The 18551-nt window shown below is 37.1% G+C and overlaps 1 protein-coding gene across 5 annotated transcripts in view; it reads left to right on the forward strand.

Annotated features, from left to right (window-relative positions):
- The window catches only part of LOC102226236 (protein piccolo-like), a 62783-nt gene extending 45038 nt beyond the window's left edge, over positions 1 to 17745 (forward strand). For 2 of the 5 annotated variants that reach the window (XM_014469854.2, XM_023350692.1), the window contains 15 exons: positions 2765 to 2873; positions 3092 to 3162; positions 3251 to 3486; positions 4885 to 4932; positions 5032 to 5162; positions 7116 to 7142; positions 7593 to 7686; positions 8377 to 8448; positions 10132 to 10438; positions 10596 to 10790; positions 13671 to 13812; positions 13921 to 13979; positions 14543 to 14680; positions 15466 to 15611; positions 15896 to 17745. In XM_014469854.2, the coding sequence (XP_014325340.2) occupies positions 2765 to 2873; positions 3092 to 3162; positions 3251 to 3486; positions 4885 to 4932; positions 5032 to 5162; positions 7116 to 7142; positions 7593 to 7686; positions 8377 to 8448; positions 10132 to 10438; positions 10596 to 10790; positions 13671 to 13812; positions 13921 to 13979; positions 14543 to 14680; positions 15466 to 15611; positions 15896 to 16039 (1919 nt within the window). In that variant the 3' untranslated portion in view covers positions 16040 to 17745. The remainder of the gene's footprint in view (positions 1 to 2764; positions 2874 to 3091; positions 3163 to 3250; positions 3487 to 4884; positions 4933 to 5031; positions 5163 to 7115; positions 7143 to 7592; positions 7687 to 8376; positions 8449 to 10131; positions 10439 to 10595; positions 10791 to 13670; positions 13813 to 13920; positions 13980 to 14542; positions 14681 to 15465; positions 15612 to 15895) is intronic. The other 3 variants (XM_023350687.1, XM_023350706.1, XM_023350701.1) reach the window with 2 other exon arrangements.
- The last annotated feature ends 806 nt before the right edge of the window (positions 17746 to 18551 follow it).

Here is an 18551-nt window from a genome sequence, read left to right on the forward strand (position 1 = left end):
GGGAAATTGTAGAGCTTGCCAATGCATGACAACATCATCGGAGTCAAGTATTGCCCAAGTTATGCTTGCAAATTGTAGGAAGTTACCTAAACCCTCCAAGGAATTGTAAATGTTTAGGTGTTTCAGTTTAACAGTTTGCCTTAACACACATTAACTGTACAGATTAATGTACAGTTATTTATTTTAACTGTGAGTGCATTTCTCTGAAATCTAATAATTGTATTTTCACCAGGCAAAGTAGAGTAAAAGAGCATCCCATAAATTAAGGATAATTGTCTTTTACATATGTAAAAAAGACAATTATCCTTAATTTATGGGATGCACTTTGTAAAGTTGCATATGCATAACTTAAATGCTCTAATTTGGGTTATTTAGCCTGCCATGAGAGTAAAAAAATAGGGGTTTAATTTTCATAATCATCACTAAGTTACAGTTTTAAAAGAAATATTTAATTAGCAAGCTAAACATTAGCTTATAAGCTACATATTTAGTTTACAAATTAAATATTTAACTCAGTGCTAAATATTTAACATACAAATTCACTGCTGTCACAGAAGAGGCACATAAAGATCATGTGTCTTTCTGTGGTAGGCCGTGCATTGGTTGATGGGCCTTCAGAGGGACTTTACCAATGTACAGTGTAGTAAAGCTACTCCTATACCTTTTTATTCCCCAAAAATGTTACTCAAGTCAATGTAACCAGTACTGTCCCTGAACACAGAAAACAACAACATTAACCCACACTTTTTTCACAACAATGGCAGACCTATGTGTTCTGTCTGTGTAGCTCCACCTCTTCTGATTATCTGGCGTCTTAAAGCATCATTTTAAATAAGCATAATTTACTAAATTGCCAAATCATATGTGCCAGATCATATGTGCACCTCTGTACAACTGAAGGATTATGAAAACACGCCACTGGGTCAGAAAGTTTTCCCCTTCTCCTGATGCCTAGCACATTCACTACATCGTTCCCAGTGCTATCTGCATTTTCATTTCGTTGTGTAAATGCAATTTTTTTGAATACGCAGCAGAAAGTATTTTTTGGAAATGATGTGTAAACAGGGCAAGAGAGACCAACATGGCAGTCCAAAGTATATAAAAATCATGTGCCTCTCTGTTGCTGCTATTGAATTTGGTTAGTAGCATTTTTGTCAGTGAGCAATGTCATTTAGACTTGTTATCTATGCAGTTGTGACTTTTGAACTTAATACTCCTTATTTATTTGTTGGCATGATCTTGATGTAGTCTGTGTAAAAGTAAGACTTATATAAATTATAAACTTATAAAAAAGTTTAAGGATTGGTAATCAGGACCTCTACTTTTTAGTGGAAAATTATTCCTTTTTTTCAAAGATCATTAATGTCAGGAGGTAAAAAAAAAAAACAACTGGTATGTAACCTGCTTCTATTGTGGATAATTGATATCTGCCTTATCTAACATGTATTGTCTTAAATGGAATTTTTGTAATGGATAATTTATTTTTATTTTTCATTTTGTTTATTATTACAATATTACCATCTATTTAAAATTTAAAACACCATTTCTACTGTGGACTCAATTCTGTTTCCATTAGGCATACTTTTTGGGTTGACTTGATAGACATACTAGTACCATTTTCACTCATCTGCAGCTTTGTTGTTGGTCGGTTTGTCACGTCCCTTTCTCTGCCATGTCTAATTAAAACGTGGAAAACTCCTCCCCCACATTAGTGGGCTGTGTTAGTCATTAAACTATATTTAGCTTCAGAAATACACAAAGGGCAGTACTGAAAAATGCTCACACTGTAAATGAACCTGTAAATTGCTACTTCATTTGTTCTTGAAATCCCTATAAATTAAAATAATTGATTTTATGAAGATGGCAAATCAAACAGGGGTAACAGTGAAGATTAACTGCAATTCACTGACGTAAAGTGAGCAACAATGTCATATACTGTAGCTCCAGTGCTGAATTCTGGAGAGAAAACCTGGCTATTAGTATTGGTGGGAAAAGTGACAATTTACAGATTCATAACAATTTTTTCATACAAATAAAATGACAATTTAATGTTTCCTCTCAACAGGACAGAAAAATTGTGTTTGTTTGAGACAAACAAACACAGTTACAGTGATGTGATTCACATGGATTTTATGGTGAAGGGCAGATTATCTTGGTCTCTTTTAGGTTCAAACATGTAATTGTGTGTTGTTGTTTCTAAATACTAATTTCATAATGGTAAATGGACTGAATTTATATGTACATGTGCTTTTCCAATCATTTTGACCACTCAAAGTGCTTTACACTAGAGTCACATTCACCCATTCACACTCACTAAACTCACACATTTATACACCAATACACATTGTATCAGTGTATAAGCAGTTTGGGTTTAAGTGCCATCGACATGTGGCAGGAGGAAGCTAGAATCAAACCTACAATCGTCCGGTCACAAGACAACTACTCTACCTTCAGAGCCACAGTCACTCTGTACTAATTCTCAAATTCCACTGCATGTAACTGTAATTTATTTTTTGATAAAATGATTAAATGTAAAAAAAAAAAAAAAAAAAGTAAGACTAAACTTTATTTTTTCACATCTGACCTCTGACTCTAAAATGTTGCATAGAGGACACAAATGTCCATTTTTTTGTGGGTTGCAGTGAAAACTGAACTTTCTGACCAAAATATTGTTAATTTATACATTGGGAAAGAAAACCTGAATAAAAAGTCTGGAAAGCAAAAAGCATGCTTTTGTTTTTAACCTGAATTCATCTTGTTGCAGGGATGCAGGTGTTGGAATGGAATGGAGTTCCACTAACAGGGAAGACTTATGAAGAAGTGCAGTGCATTATGGGCAAGGCTGGTACAGAGGCGGAGCTCTGTGTGAGACTGTGAGTAACATCTGTCAATGTTTATCTCTCAGTCTCACTGGTATTCTCACATATTTTGTTGCAATAAGGCAACATTGCACCTTTGATCAGAATCTCTCCACCCCTCTGTTCATCTTATTTATTCATAACCTCTTTATCTGTCAGATTTTCAGTGTGTGACTTATTGCTTCTAAGGCACACAATTTATAATTCCATAATTTATTCTCTGTGAATCCAAGCAGTGACCTTAATATGCTGTCTGACCCTGAGCACCCACAGGCCCTGGATCACCATATCCAACTCAAGGCTGGTATGCATTAAAGATTTATTGATATGTCTGAATATGTTCACCTAAGCTACATGAACACAGCATAGAGTATGGTACATATTTCTCTCAGCAGGAGGTCAGCGATCTCCTGGTGTGGATCCTAAACAGTTAGCTGCAGAGCTCCAAAAGGTATCCCAACAGCAAACTCCTGACATAACAGGAACAGGGCCTGGGAGCTTCGGAGTCCTGTCCGCATTGGAACGTTCGGCCCTCCTCCACTCGGGCCCTGGGTCAGCAGCCTCAAGTGGGGTCCCAAGCCCTGGGCAACCGGGATCCCCTGCCATCAACAAGAAACAACGCCACAAGGTAGCTCACAACCTAAAAGGCTACTCATAGCAGCAGCTGTATAACCGAAAGTGGGACACACCAAAGAACTACCACCTTTGGCTGAAATGACTGCGAATGAGTGCAAGCCTGATGTTTGCTATTTCTGGGAATGTGTCTTTCACATTCTTTGGAGAGCTCGTTTATAAAGCCTCATTCAAAGGTTCCTGAGCATGAATGGACAGCTTAAGGTCACACCACAGGCATCTCAATCAGATTTAAGTTCAGACTCACTCCAATACCTTTTTTATAGCTTTTTAGGTCAAATATGAGGTAAGCCATTCTTTTTGGTATGGTTAACATTGGTAGCTGTTTTTAAATATTTCTTATTGTTGAACATTGAGTCTGCTGAAGTGGGAAGTGTTTATTTTTATTTTTTTTATCTCTTGGATGAACATGCTATGTACTCTTTGAGTAAGTTGGGAAGGCTGGCAACTCCTGGGAAGGTTTATCATTGTCCATATTTTCTCCATCTGAAGATCTAATATTCTGATTTGCTGCAGTCCCAAATCATTAGAAATTGCTCAACAACATTTTCCGGAGTGCCATATGTCAAGAATTTGTTATTACCTGTTCTTACGTTTTTGGTAATTATTGGTAGACATTTAGCCTGCTTCATACTATCAGACAGTCATATCTTGATTCTGCTGGACTCAATAAGATCTGGAGATGGCAAGTAAAGTTGAACTAAACATTTTGAAAAATGTTAATCCCTGTTAAATAATGATTTAAACAATATTTGAAAACAACATTTGTATTACTCTTAGGCCATATTTGAAAGGGGTGGTTTATTCATTTCCCAGGCACATAGTACCATTTTATAGCACAATCAATTAGCTATGTTACCTGTCATAAGTTGAAATCATCAGAATACTGCATATGTCTGAGATGACTTAAAAGAAATTTGACTTGGCAATTTAACACCTTGAAATTGGGCCTCTGTCTCTGTATTACTTTGTTGTCTGCTACCAGTGCAGGTGTATGGCAAGTGTCACTGAATGATAACAACTAATTAATAAAACATTTTTGGAAGAGGCTTCTTGCTGTGAGCAGACTGTGCTTATGACCACACCACTGTGCCTTTCTTCTGTAACTTTGCAGGACGTTCTGCCAGTACACTATATTGTTCATATGGTAAAATCTCTCCAGAAGCTTGCAGATCTAAATGGGAGATACTGACATTTTCAGAACAGGCACAGTTTCTTATAATGTGGTTATAACTTTCCTTTACAGGCCAAGTCAAAATATGTGTGTATGTGTGTGTTTGTTTACAAAATCACAAGCAAGTAATAGGCCAAGTCAAAATATGTGTGTATGTGTGTGTTTGTTTACAAAATCACAAGCAAGTAACCTTATTATTCCCTATTTCTTTTTTTCTAGCCAACAGAGGTGATGAAAGCACCTCATCCCATCACTGGAGAAATTCAGGTAGTAAATTTAGATTTTTATTTAATTCTTCTGAGATCAAACAAAGGAATACTGATCTGCCAGTGTGAGCCACTCATTTCCCTCTGCTTTGTCCAACAGCTCCAGATTAACTATGACAGAAATCTGGGAAACTTGATCGTACATGTTCTGCAGGCAAGAAACTTGGCCCCCCGAGAAAATGACGGTTACTCTGACCCTTTCGTGAAGGTCTACCTTTTACCAGGGAGAGGGTGAGCTCTAAAAGGACTTCAGTTTGGACTGAGGTCTTGTCCGTGTTTGCCTGTTTGCTTTCAAGTCTGCCTTAGTTTCTCTCCCCCAGTTTTTTATCACTTTGTAAGTGTTCTGTATAACACTGACTAACCCCTTGAGTTTGTCTGGGAGAAGGACATGATGATATGAGGCAGTCTTTTGTCCTGCATTATTGATTATTTGGATTTTATATTTTACAGAATTACCCAAAATATTATATTTAGATATTTGTTAGAACGTGTCATAATAGCTATTATATGTACTTGCATCCGCATTTGTATCCCTTGAACGTTTTAACATTTTGTCTCTTTACAACCACAAACATATCAATGTATTTTATTAGGAATTTATGTAATAGAACTTTGCAAAGTTGCAAATAATTATGGATTTAAAGAAAAAGATAAAGTGACAACGCCACTTTAAAGATTCTGATGTCTGTAAAGATTAGATGTCTGGAGAAATCTAAAGCTCAGGTGGGAACCTGACTTAAACTCATGGGTGTCTCAATGTCCTGTGCTGCAGTGTGTGCAGTGTTTAAGATTCGAAGGATCATGCCATGTAGGTTATTGAATACTGACATGACGTTATCATTCTGTTGAGAAAAGTCATATAGACATAGCTGTAGAAACTTGTAGTTGCTGGTTTTGGATCTGCCTGTAGTTTTAGCAATAGCAACGGATTAAGTGAACAAAGTAATTCAGTCCGTGTTGGCTACTCCTCCAAATATTGAATTAACATTAACAACTTGGCACTTTCTCTTCCCAGTGGAAGACAGTTGTTTACTAAGGGCAATTTCCGGAAAGTGCCATAGTCCAACTGGCACCAAAGGCACATGTTAGCAATTGGGTAAAACTTAATATCTCAACACAGTCCATGCCTCTGGGCAGCAATTATGTTCACAATAGCTGATAGCCCAGGCCATAGGCCCAGACCCTCTGTATGAATGAATAAATAAGTCTGGAGAAGTGGCTGGTTTTTACTAGGCCAGTCCGAAACTAATATCGCTGCAGGCACATGCGCAGTCCTGTTCCAAATTTAGCATTTTGACATAATTTAAGATCAGCTCCATTATGTGTGATGGGGACGTGTCATGTTTGAAAAAAAAAACAAAAAAAAAACATTCATTTTCTGCCCACATTTACAATAAAATAGCCTCTGTCATGAGGTGATAGAAATTTCTGGTTTACTTGTGCTAGTGGTTCAGTTGAAGGAGCTGCGATTGAACTGCAGATGTGAGTAAGGCATATTTTTATCTTTGCTGGAAAGAAGTAGTACAAAAAATACAAAAAGTAGTATTAGTTACTACTGCGTGTTGATCTGTCACATAAAATCCTAATACAATACATAATTTCTAACTGTTACAAAGCTCTCTCTCCTAATTCATGTAATTTGACTTAGTCATTACTTTTTTTACCCTAATGTCTCCACAGTTTCTACCTTATATCTGTTCCTCTCTCTTCCCAGGAGAGTGTGAATAACAAGAAAGAATCAATAAGGCTTTTAGCTGCTGTCTAACAATATCTGTTCTAAGATAATGGCCCCATCAGGTCTGTTTATGAGTTTACGCTCTCTCTTAACCTAGAGGCAACATAAGTTAAAAAGGAAAGCTAATTTAAAATACTTTTGCTCCTCGACCTCTTTGGGTTGAGGAGCATTTTAAAATCCATTTGTCTGACACAAGCAGAACAGAGCACATTCAGGGTACTTCACCAGCAATATTCATTCATTGTCAGGGTTTTTCGACTCTTTTCTAACATATATCATTTGGACACAAAACAAGTGATGCATAATGCAGCAAATATTGATTGCCTCAGCTCTCAATCCTTTACTGCTTTTTCTTTGTGCACTCTGGGCTTCTCTGACTGTTATTCGTATTTTTTTGCCTTTCTTGTTTGTGATATCTGCCCTCCTCTTCCTCTTCTGGACTCCCTCAGCCAAGTCATGGTTGTCCAGAATGCAAGGTAGTGTGGTGCTGACCTTTTCTTTTCAGTTGATATATTGTATTCTTTTGGGGATGTTTTCTAGTGGTTTTCCATCCTTCTGTTGTGGCCTTTGTTGTTTGTCCAGTTATATTCTTTATTTCACTCTGTTTTGACAACACTCATACCACTGCATTCTCCCTCAATTTCATGCTTCTAGCTTTCAAAAACTCCTAAATTCTTATCTTTGACATTTTTCTTCCATAAAAGCATCTCGGTCTAAATAAACAACGCTTAAATAACAACTCTGTTTGTTTATGAAGTCACACTTAGTATTGACCATTGTACCAGCATTTACAAATCTAATTCATAATCCAAGTATATTTTTTCTAGTAAATATTTTCCAGGGACCGAGCTGGGAAATGTATTAGCTCGTTATTCATTTTAACTGAATTCTGATTACTTTTATTGCTGTATGTCATGAATCATCAGTGCTGATAACAAGAGAAGGACCAAGTATGCACAGAAGACAACAAATCCAGAATGGAACCAGACTGTCATCTACAAGAACATCCATTTGGAGCAGGTACTCTGCACATGTACATATAATATATTATGTGTACAGTCATGAACATCCTACAAGACTTTGCTGTTAGACTGCCGTCCACTGTGAGCTAAGGAGGTGTCTCAGCCTATTATAAATCAAATGAATATGAATCAAATGATTCAGTCCTTGTGGCTTCGCTTCGGGGATGCTTTCAGTATCCCAATGAAGCCTGTTACTAGTACCCTTAGAAGATTGAGTACAGAAATGTCAGCTACATAATTTCAACAGCTCAGCAATGTTCATCAAGGAATAATGTGCTCCCCGGAGGCACCCTGGGGCAGCCAGATTGTAGCCCAGGAGAGCTGTGGCTACAATCAAGTAGCTTGATATTCTCACTATGTGAATATGTGTGAATGGAAATGACTAATTTCATTGTAAAGATTCTTTGAGAACCATTTGAGGATTGAAAAGTGCTATATAAGTCTGATATCATTTCCTTGTTTGCACATAATGCACGTTGGAAGATATGCAATGTGATTCCCTCCTTCCTTGCTGAATAAATCCACTTCTGTCGAGTTTGCAATACCTGACGGTTTTGACAAGATTTCTTAAAAAGACAAATAAATATAGTTATACCATTATAAAAACATGTTCTTTCATGTCACCTAATTGCATAATAATTACATCTCAGTCTCTGACCATCTGTTCTCTTTCCTTCTCCCTGTCTAGTTAAAGAAAAAGACACTGGAAGTAACAGTGTGGGACTATGACAGATCCTCCTCCAATGACTTTCTTGGAGAAGTAAGTGCTGCTTCACATTTAATGTTTCTTTCACACAAGGTTTCTTTTTCCCAGATTTATTTTCTTGATGGATATTCTTTTCAAATATTGTTACTATCTCGACAGACAGACAGACAGACAGACAGACAGACAGACAGACAGACAGACAGACAGACAGACAGACAGACAGACAGACAGACAGACAGACAGACAGACAGACAGACAGACAGACAGACAGACAGACAGACAGACAGACAGACAGACAGACAGACAGACAGACAGACAGACAGACAGACAGACAGACAGACAGACAGACAGACAGACAGACAGACAGACAGACAGACAGACAGACAGACAGACAGACAGACAGACAGACAGACAGATAGATAGATAGATAGATAGATAGATAGATAGATAGATAGATAGATAGATAGATAGATAGATAGATAGATAGATAGATAGATAGATAGATAGATAGATAGATAGATAGATAGATAGATAGATAGATAGATAGATAGATAATTGTCTTTGATGGGTGAACAAACTCCTGCCTAACATCAGTAGCTGTTAGTGATCAGTAGCACACAGCTGGCAGATGTTCAGTGTACTACAGAGCAGAAAGCTGACGTTGTTTCTCCCTACATCCAGTGGGTGGCGCAGGTTGCTACAATCAATAGTAGCCACACAGGCTCACCCGCTAGAAGGAAACAATGAAAGTACAACACTTTCATTCTATTGGCTGAGAGGTTGCCAGGTGACTGTGCCAAAAGGCAGTTCTATGTTCCATAAGTGAGCAGAGAGTCCAAGCAGAGACTAAGTCTGAGCGTGAGAAGTTTTGAGTACAAGCTTTACAAGTTTTGAGAAGAAAGACATGAAGTCCTGCTTTCAAAATGATATTGTAAGCAAAATTTTTGAAAGTTTTGAGAACAAAAGACATGAAATCCTGTTTTCAGACTGAAAATGTGTGCTCTTGGATTATGGCACAAAAATTCCACCAAGCGAGCAGAGAGTTTTGCAAGTGAAGATTTGCTCTGAGCAGAGACTAAGTCTGAGTGCAAGGAGAAGTTTTAAGTACAAACATTACAAGTTTTGAGAAGAGAGACATAAAGTCCTGCTTTCAAAATAAAAAATGTAAGAAAAGTATTAAAGATTATGACAACAAAATACATGAAATCTTGCTTTTGGACTGAAATGTGTGCTCTTGGATTATGGCACAAAAATTCCTCCATAAGGAAATTGTCATAAAACATTAGGGAGCAGACAGGATGATGTAGATCAAAACACACCAGAGAGTGTAGGAATAACACCAAGGGGTTAAGTAGTAAAACAAAATCCAAAGTTAGGACACCTCACTGATCACTGTTGAATCCATTATCCTGAAATGAGAAGTGTGTTACTTTCCCCCCCCCCTTTTTTAATGTCTCCATATGTTGTAAAATGGGGGCAAGAAAAATGCCTTTACATTTTGGAAGCCATGTGACATGTTCCTTCAATTTCATAATGATGTGCCATTTTGTGTTGAACTGTCAAATAACACCCGAATGAAAACATTGATGTTTCTTGTTTAGTTATGGGAAAATACAAAAAGATTTAGGTATGCATATTTCACAAGAACTGTGTTGCAGTATTATTTTGGCATCTACTGTACATATCTATCTGTTCTTTTTAATTGTAATATTGTGTGTGAACTTGACTGCGTTTCAGGTTCTGATTGACTTGTCAAACACAGCTCAACTGGACAACACTCCCCGCTGGCTGCCTTTGAAAGAGCAGAGTGAAAGCATCGAACAGAGCAGAAGTCACCATGCTTCCCAAGCTCCACCAGGGTCTGGGTCAGGACAGGGTCATGGTCAGGGACATTTCACATGTCAGGGTCATGTGTCAGGATCTGGACAGGGACATGGAATGGGACAAAGTCAAGGACCAGGACAGGGAGATCTGAGTCATGATTCACCTAAGAACTCTGTGATCAAGAGCAGAAGCCATGGAATCTTCCCCGACCCAGCCAAAGGTAAAATACATCAATTTCACATATATGCATTTTAAATATCAAAATTATTTGCATAAAACACTGAAATATGTATCACTGCCTTGATTAGACTTTATTTGGTTTAAAAACTGTTGCATGGTACAAGCAGATCAGCCAAAGTAAATTTTTCATCCTCCAGACATGCAAATGTTACCTTTGGAAAAGTCCCACAGCAGCCCGGGCAGCTCCAAGTCTTCCTCTGATGGCCAACTGCGTTCGCATGGCCCATCCCGAAGTCAAAGCAAGAGTAGTGTCACTCAAGCCCACCTTGAAGATGCTGGGATAGCCATTGCTGCCGCAGAGGCTGCCGTGCAGCAGTCCCGCCTGCAACCAAGTAAATCCTTCCCCTCCCCATGACACAACTCCTATGACTTGCTTCCTTTTTCTCCATGCATGCAAGTTTTGTTGAGACTGTTTAATTAAACCTGAATTGTTCTGCATTGACCTCCTTAACATTTACCTTTGAACTCTGCTTGGGTCATATTTTCTTTCTGGGCACAAATTGTTTTATTGAAAATGGTAGTCTAAAATGAATTTCTGTCAGAAAATAAATCTTTTAAAAGTAACTAATATACTGTGACAATAAACAAACCAGGAGCTATTTTAAAGTACAAAAAGTAGGTATAACATATATAACATAACATCATGTTCACCATAACATAATATCAAAAACAAGACAAATAGGACAGCTTACATTTTGATAGTAATTTTTAGAATAATGTGAAAAAGTAACTTACAATTGATTACAGAGAACAAATTGCAATAAGGATACGTTTAATTGTAATATAGGCCTCAAATTATCTCAAAGAATACCTCCCCTAACTACTCTGTTTTTGGAAGTAGTGTGCATGTGTCAATCCCAAGATTATGGTTTCTCATTACAACGCTTGTTTGGAGATATTCTGAATGCAGAAACCAAATTGGGATGGCATCCCCTTACATTACTTATTTTCTTCATATCTTAATGTAAGTAAAACTACATCTATATGCACTCAATGTTTTTAATCTGTGGGATTTCCTGAACTCAACCTAAACTTCAACTCCTTTCTAAGATAAGTCTGCCTATTTTTGGAGCTTTTTAAGCATGCAGCTACAGACTCCCTTGCAACCCTTTTGTGGCTACTAAAAACTTTGTTGTGTCACAATACTGCTCTATATGTGCATGTATGACATGAATGAACCCCAGAAAAAAGAAATCACAAAAGACACACACACACACACACGCACGAATGAAACACCATCTTCCAACCCTATCCAGTCCTATCCTATTCCCGCACTTTAAACAAACGGGCCACAAATGTGAGACTGACCAAGTCATATCAAGAAACACCAAGAGGTTTCAAAAGCCGTCTGGAGTCTCACTCTACACTCACCGGCCAGTGAGAGTAAAGCTTTCGGCTAACCCATGAGAGCAGCTGAACTATCAAAGGAAGGTGAGGCAACATTAAATGTACTGTCTAAATACCCTGATAAACATAACCAATCATAAAGTCATAAAGTAAATCAGTTAAAGTAACACTAAACTGGAGAAAAGTAAAATATATTTACCAAAAAAACAAACTATGGGAATGATGTAGTAAAGTACTACCACTATTTTATGAACTAGTTCTACAAATAATCCTTTAACTACCGTTAGTTTGCTTTCAGATTAAGATTTATCTGCTTTCTTTTGGTGAAAATACATCTGTGTTCAAAATAATAGCAGGTCAACATCATTAACCACGTAAGTTTTAAAATAAATTATGTTTCTACATTGAAAATAGTATACATGTTGATGTAGTAGCATAGTAGAAAAACAACAGGCCTAGCAGTCATTACAGTGACACTGCTCATCCTGTGTAACTGAATTATAGTGAAAGAAACATGTGTAGGCAACAGGCTTAGCCAGACATCCCTTACCCTGACCCTCACCCTGGGGGATCATAGTGTGATCTTAGGTCAGAAGTAATATACTGTATATATGTATAGTCCCTCCAGTGCAATCTGGCTCTGCCCTGGTGCCTCCTCTAGGTGGAACATTAATTTCTCTTGCTACCAGACAGAGATGTTAAGGATGCTTCCTGTTTAGATGCCTGAACCACCTCAAATGACTCCTTTCAATGTAAGGAAGCAGTAGTCTAAACACCCACCTGGATGACAGAGCTCCTCTTCCTATGTGAGGAGCTCTCACATAGGCCACTCTACAGAAGAATCTAATTTCAGCCGAGAAAGTCTGAAGTAGATGGATGAGTAAATCAAGAACTTCGCTTTATGAATCCTTCTACACCACGACAGACCAGAGCTATCCATTCACTGCTCCTTCTTACCATCTCTCAGGAGCAAGACACCAAGATAATTAACTTTCTCTGCTTAAGGTAAAGACTGAACCCTCCTCCAATAGAGGAGGGTTCCTCACAGAGCTCCCCGACTCACCTCTTCCTGTTTAATTTCATTGTAAGAAAAACTCAAGTCCTTCTCAGGTTTCAGAGCTGAAACTGCATGTGGCGATGTATCCAACTCTAGTTGGCAACACTCAACTTCAAAGTCCAGTTTTAGTGTCTTTACTGTGAGTGAAATGACATTCAACATCCCAGTGGCCAGTTTCGCCATAGAATACCCGATCAATGCCAGAGCCCAAGACAAAAGCTCTGGGAGCTTTTGTCTTTGTCTTCACAGGCTTGCTTTACCAGTACACACATGACCACATATCAGTTCAATGAGTCACAGGAAATCTAAATCTTTAACTTTTTCACTTTGTACAGAAAAGGTTAGGAGATTGTAAAGACTAAGACACTGCTAACTTTTGTAACAATCCATTATACAAAGCTGCTCTCTTTCTGTAAGGTGATTACAAATTTGATAGCTTTTTTCATATTTTAGTTTGTAACAGCTTGTGTTGTGATTTTTATTCATCTGTATATTTGGAAAAAACATAGAATTTTGAGGTATACTCGTTTTTAAGCACATTGCTATTATTTTCAACACAATTGTATTTACTTTCTATAAACTGACCAAACTTAACAATCCAGTCATTTAAACTGCTCTTCAGCTTAAAGATGGGGAGTCTAAGTTAGAGGTTATAGTATTACTTGTGGTGTTTCATCTTTTTGACATGTTTGCAAATGTGAAGCTTTGTGTAGATATATAGGCAGAGTGACAGACAAATCCACTGACTGACTATTGGATAGAGTGATGGGTTGAATCTCATTGTCACATTGTGTTTTGTCACTCACAGGACCGGGACACCGACTAGGTGATGTCTCAGGGTCAGTGGTGCTGTCTGCCCCAAGCCTTGTTGGAGATGCCTACGGTGGTCTGGATGGGGAAGAAGGGGTGGGCATTGGAGTGGACAGTGCCATTTTTCAAGTCCCACGAATGTAAGATTTTTTTTTTGTATTGTATTTTTAGCATTCTATGCATCCAACAATAATTTTCACAGCCTAACAAATGCTGGTTTTGAGTAAAATTGTGTTCTTTCACTGCAGTGGTAAGACTATTCCTAATGGTACCGACAAAAATCAACAAATCACTCCAGAAAATGAAGGCAAGCTTATTTTTATTTTTATTTTTTTGGTTGTAGGTCTCCCCCTGCTGGGTAATTTAAGCACTTTCAAAGTCTTACTAAACCCTGCTTGAACAGTGTTTTCATAACACATGCTCTGTTAAGTGATCATTGTTAGTTTACTGCATTAATTCTACATAATTACTAAATGCATGTCTTGAAAAAGTGGAAGGGGAGTGGATGTCACACTATCCTATCCATTGTCATAACTACATCTACTCTTCATGTAGCTCATATGTCACAATAGTCCCCTCCCCCATCTCCAGTTTCCGCTTGTAACAAAAGCCTAAGGTCATGTAAGGCTGTAAGCTGGTTATTGTTACACAGATGAGGGTCAACAAGTCATTACGATGGAGTCTGGCAAACTCATGTCTCTAAATTTATTTATCTTTTCTTCTGAAGCCAGACTAACAGACTAAAACTTTATATTAAAATGTGTAAATAAAATTGTCTTTGGAATTCCAATTTAATGGTATCAACCTGCCTAGTAAATGAAGGTATCAAAATGTGCAAATTACAAACATTTATTTTTCTTTTATTGTCAGGTGGAAAAACTCAAGTAATTGGGGAAATTAAGGTTGCTCTTAAGAAGGAGGTGAAGACGGAGGGAGACCAGCTGGTCCTAGAAATCCTTCAGTGCAGAAATATCACTTATAAGTTCAAAAGCCCGGACCATCTGCCAGGTTGGAAAAACTACTTTACATTTATTTTTGCCATCTAAAATAATGCATGTATGTACCTGTATGTTAATATGATTGTACATAGGGGTGTATGTATATTGCCTTGTAAAAGTATTAATACCTTTTTCACATATATTTTTGGCCTGCATCCACAAATTATCTTCTATAAGGATGTTCAAGTTTGGACCAATGGAAAATCTGTGAGAAGACTTAAAAACTGATCAGTACAGAAGTTCTTATATCAATCTCACTGATCTCAAACTATTTTGTAAAGAAGGTTAGGCAGACGATTTAGTCTCTAGAAAACAGCCTCAAAAAAACCCTACAATGTATTCAGTGCATTGTGCATTTCACATTTTCACTTGAGCAAGACTTTAAAAATACATTTTGTGCTCCTTTTGCTTCACAATTAAGCACTGCTTTGTGTTGATTAATTACATAAAATCCCAATCAAATTTGTCTCCTAACTTGACAAAATCTGAAAAGTTGAAAAGGTAGGAATGATTTTGCAAGGCATGTTAAGTATCTATGACTGTATTCAAGTAGCTATGGAAATATTTATTTAAAATATCTCAATGTATAAATCTGTAGATGGATGTGGTACTGTTCACCTTATGTGACTTTATATTTAGTAATTATTACACTGCATTACATTTGAGTGTTGAATTATGCTACATTTAGTGACACTGTCTTACATTTTGTACGCCATATTATGTGATGTTTTTTAAGCTTGAGTTGAATTCACGCTTATTTATATTGTATTAAATTTTTTTTAAACCTCCCTCCAGACCTATATGTCAAGTTGTATGTGGTTAATGTAGCCACTCAGAAGAGGATCATCAAGAAAAAGACCAGAGTTTGTCGACATGACCGAGAGCCTTCCTTTAATGAGACCTTCAGATTCCCCCTCAACCCAACGGGACATTCAATACAGGTACAAAGGATAAATTGTAAATCCTAAAAATGACATGTGAAGAAAAATCTTTAAAATTTTTGTGCACAGTTTAAGTTTACATTTTAGTCACCATGCTATGTCTAGTTTAACAACTTTGTCAAATCTCTCTTGACATAGTACTGGAAATAAATTGTAGTTTAATCAATAGTAGCTTTAATTGTGTTACCCTAAAACACCTATTTTGTTAATATACTACAAAACACATGCAACTGTATTGTGCCCAAAAAGATGAGAAATTTGTTTTATTTTTAATGTACTTTCAGCTGTTCTTGGTGTCCAACGGTGGGAAGTTTGTGAAGAAGACTTTGATAGGTGAAGCCTACATCTGGCTTGACAAGGTGGACATGAGGAAGAGAGTGGTCAGCTGGCACAAACTGTTCGTCAGCTCTAACTTGACTAACCCTTGAGTGCAAAACAGCAATTTGAAAGAAATAATAGGCAAAAGTGAAGAAAGAAGACAAAAGAGTAACATAACAGAAATATTAAAGAAATTATGTATTGAGTTTATAGATCTTTAGATCAAGGGAATTATGTGACGATAACATTGCATGTCTTGTCAGTCCAACACTGCCAGCGCATGTTTCCCTCTTCTAATGTCAGTTCTCTTTAGACTTTGCGTGGATCCAAACATGCAAAGGCAGTTGCAGACTGATATTTCCCTGCAATATGGCTTAAAGACAGTTATGTTTTTGATAACATAGTTCAGTCCATAAGAATAATTTTGATATTGCACGAGAGAACTTCACCAACTAACTCAAGAAAAAGTTAGACAATTTTGATTCATTTAAAAAATGTATGTAATTGTTACGAAACTTTACAGACATCAGTGGTGTGGAACGCATAATTATTTGTTAATGACAGAACTTCTAATTTATGTCTGAAAAAATATGAGACTGTTGAACTTTTGCTGTGGGATGAAGATGAACTGTACAGCACTTCTAACATTTCTGTTATCCCACATGCAGACCACAGAGCATATCAAAGAATTGTACAGTGTGATATATTAAAACCTTAAAATTAACATATACAGAATATAACTAAATACAACACGGAGTATAAGAGTTATTCTCTTGTTGTCAGATTATATTATCAGATAATATCAACAAAAGTTCTAGGTTGAGGCAGTGGGTGGTGCACTGACAATCCAGTAATCTAATGTAAAAGCAGTCCTCATAACATTTAGGTGAATATGGACCTTTGTGAGCTCAAGGTAGGCCATATTGTCACACTGATGCACCTCTGTGTTGAACAGGCCACCAATCATGGGCCAAGTCAACATCAATGGATAAATTATATAACACAAGCTATTTAGGGGGGAGACTAGAAAAAAGAATAGCATCTTGCACATGCTGTGTTGAATGTAACAAATGTTACAATTGTTCAGAATGACAGACGTTTACACATCTGTGTCATTTGTGCAACATTTTACTCTTAGTTTGCTGCAGTTTTTTCCTCTGTGTAGGTCTCTTCATGTTATCATTGTTGCTATGGACATGTAAATGATAGAAGTTGTGTCAAAACCACGTGTAAATCTAGAAGCTCTGTGTGACTGCTCTGCTGTCTCTGTGTTAGCAAAGACCTTCTATTTTGGCTTTATCTGGAAATAATTTCAAAATGTAGATAAAAAAAAAAAGTCAAATGCTCCTCTGTGTCTCTGGCTGTAAAACACACAAAAAAACGTTTTGTCTCAGTGACTCCTGTTAAACACAGTGGACCAGCATCTTTCACTGCCTGTGATCAAATTATTTTCTCAGGCATGATCAGGGTCAGAGGAACACATAGAGCCAAGTCTCAGTACCCATGTGTATGCAGGGGACCCATATATGTATGTTCTTGTTCATATTTTAATATTTTGCAACCACATCAATAAAATCAGAAAAGAAGATAAAGAAAAAAATGTGAGAAAAAAAATTAAAGAGAACTACTGTCAGTGTGTTTAATTGTAAAGTAGGGCTGATACAACTTTCCATCAAGAAACACACAAAGAGCAAGATGTCACTCATACATTAAGGTATAGTGCAGAAGATACCATACTCAAAATGGTAAAATATTTGTTGTGCCATCCACTACTTATTTCCTTTTTATGTATTAAAGAGGGGGTATTATGTAAAATAATTTTTTAGTTTTATATAATGTTATGTTATTCCCTCATCAAAACATCCTTGGAGCGTTGCTTTGATTCTTTCAAGCGTGTTTGAGAAATCCTTGAGTGTACCGTGGCAGCCATTCGGGGGGAACTATACACTTGCTCGTACAAAGTGTCGCTTATTTACCCAAAGCTCCAGCTTGAAGCTGCTTCTGCTCAACACCCCTGAACCCACGCGCCTCTCCAACTCTGCTCCATCAGACTAGCAGCAGCAGCAGTTAGAAAACTCTTGGTGGAACTGCACATCTGCTGAGCATACAAACTATTTCTCAAAACAATGCTCCTAAGACTGCTTGACTTCCATGATGATGAAAACAGCATCATGGAAGGGCATTGTTATGTTGACATGCTGAAAGTGGAGTGTTAGAAAGAGTACAAGAAGCTTCTTAGACACAATGACCAATTCTGAGGCTACAAATTGGAAAGTCAAAATTCTTTTAAGTTATTTTTGATATATGCAGCATTTTCACAACTGACTGTAACGTAGTTACTTGATTGTGCTATAAAATGGCACTATGTGCCTAAAAAATACATAATACCGCCCCTTTAAATATATTTCTATATTTATTGATTTTTGTATTTTCTTCTTTTGTTACATTTTTCCAAGAACCATTAGTTCTTTTAAGGTAATTCTATGCAACATATGTATTTGAATGCATTTGTGTTATATTCTGTGAACATATCGTCTATAAATGTCCTGTAGAAAAGTAACTATGATTTGTACATTTGGTGAGAGAAAAATATTAAATATCTTTATTTTGTACTTATTTTAG

Source organism: Xiphophorus maculatus, chromosome 2 (assembly GCF_002775205.1).
Source record: "Xiphophorus maculatus strain JP 163 A chromosome 2, X_maculatus-5.0-male, whole genome shotgun sequence".
In the NCBI taxonomy this organism is placed as follows: Eukaryota; Metazoa; Chordata; class Actinopteri; order Cyprinodontiformes; family Poeciliidae; genus Xiphophorus; species Xiphophorus maculatus.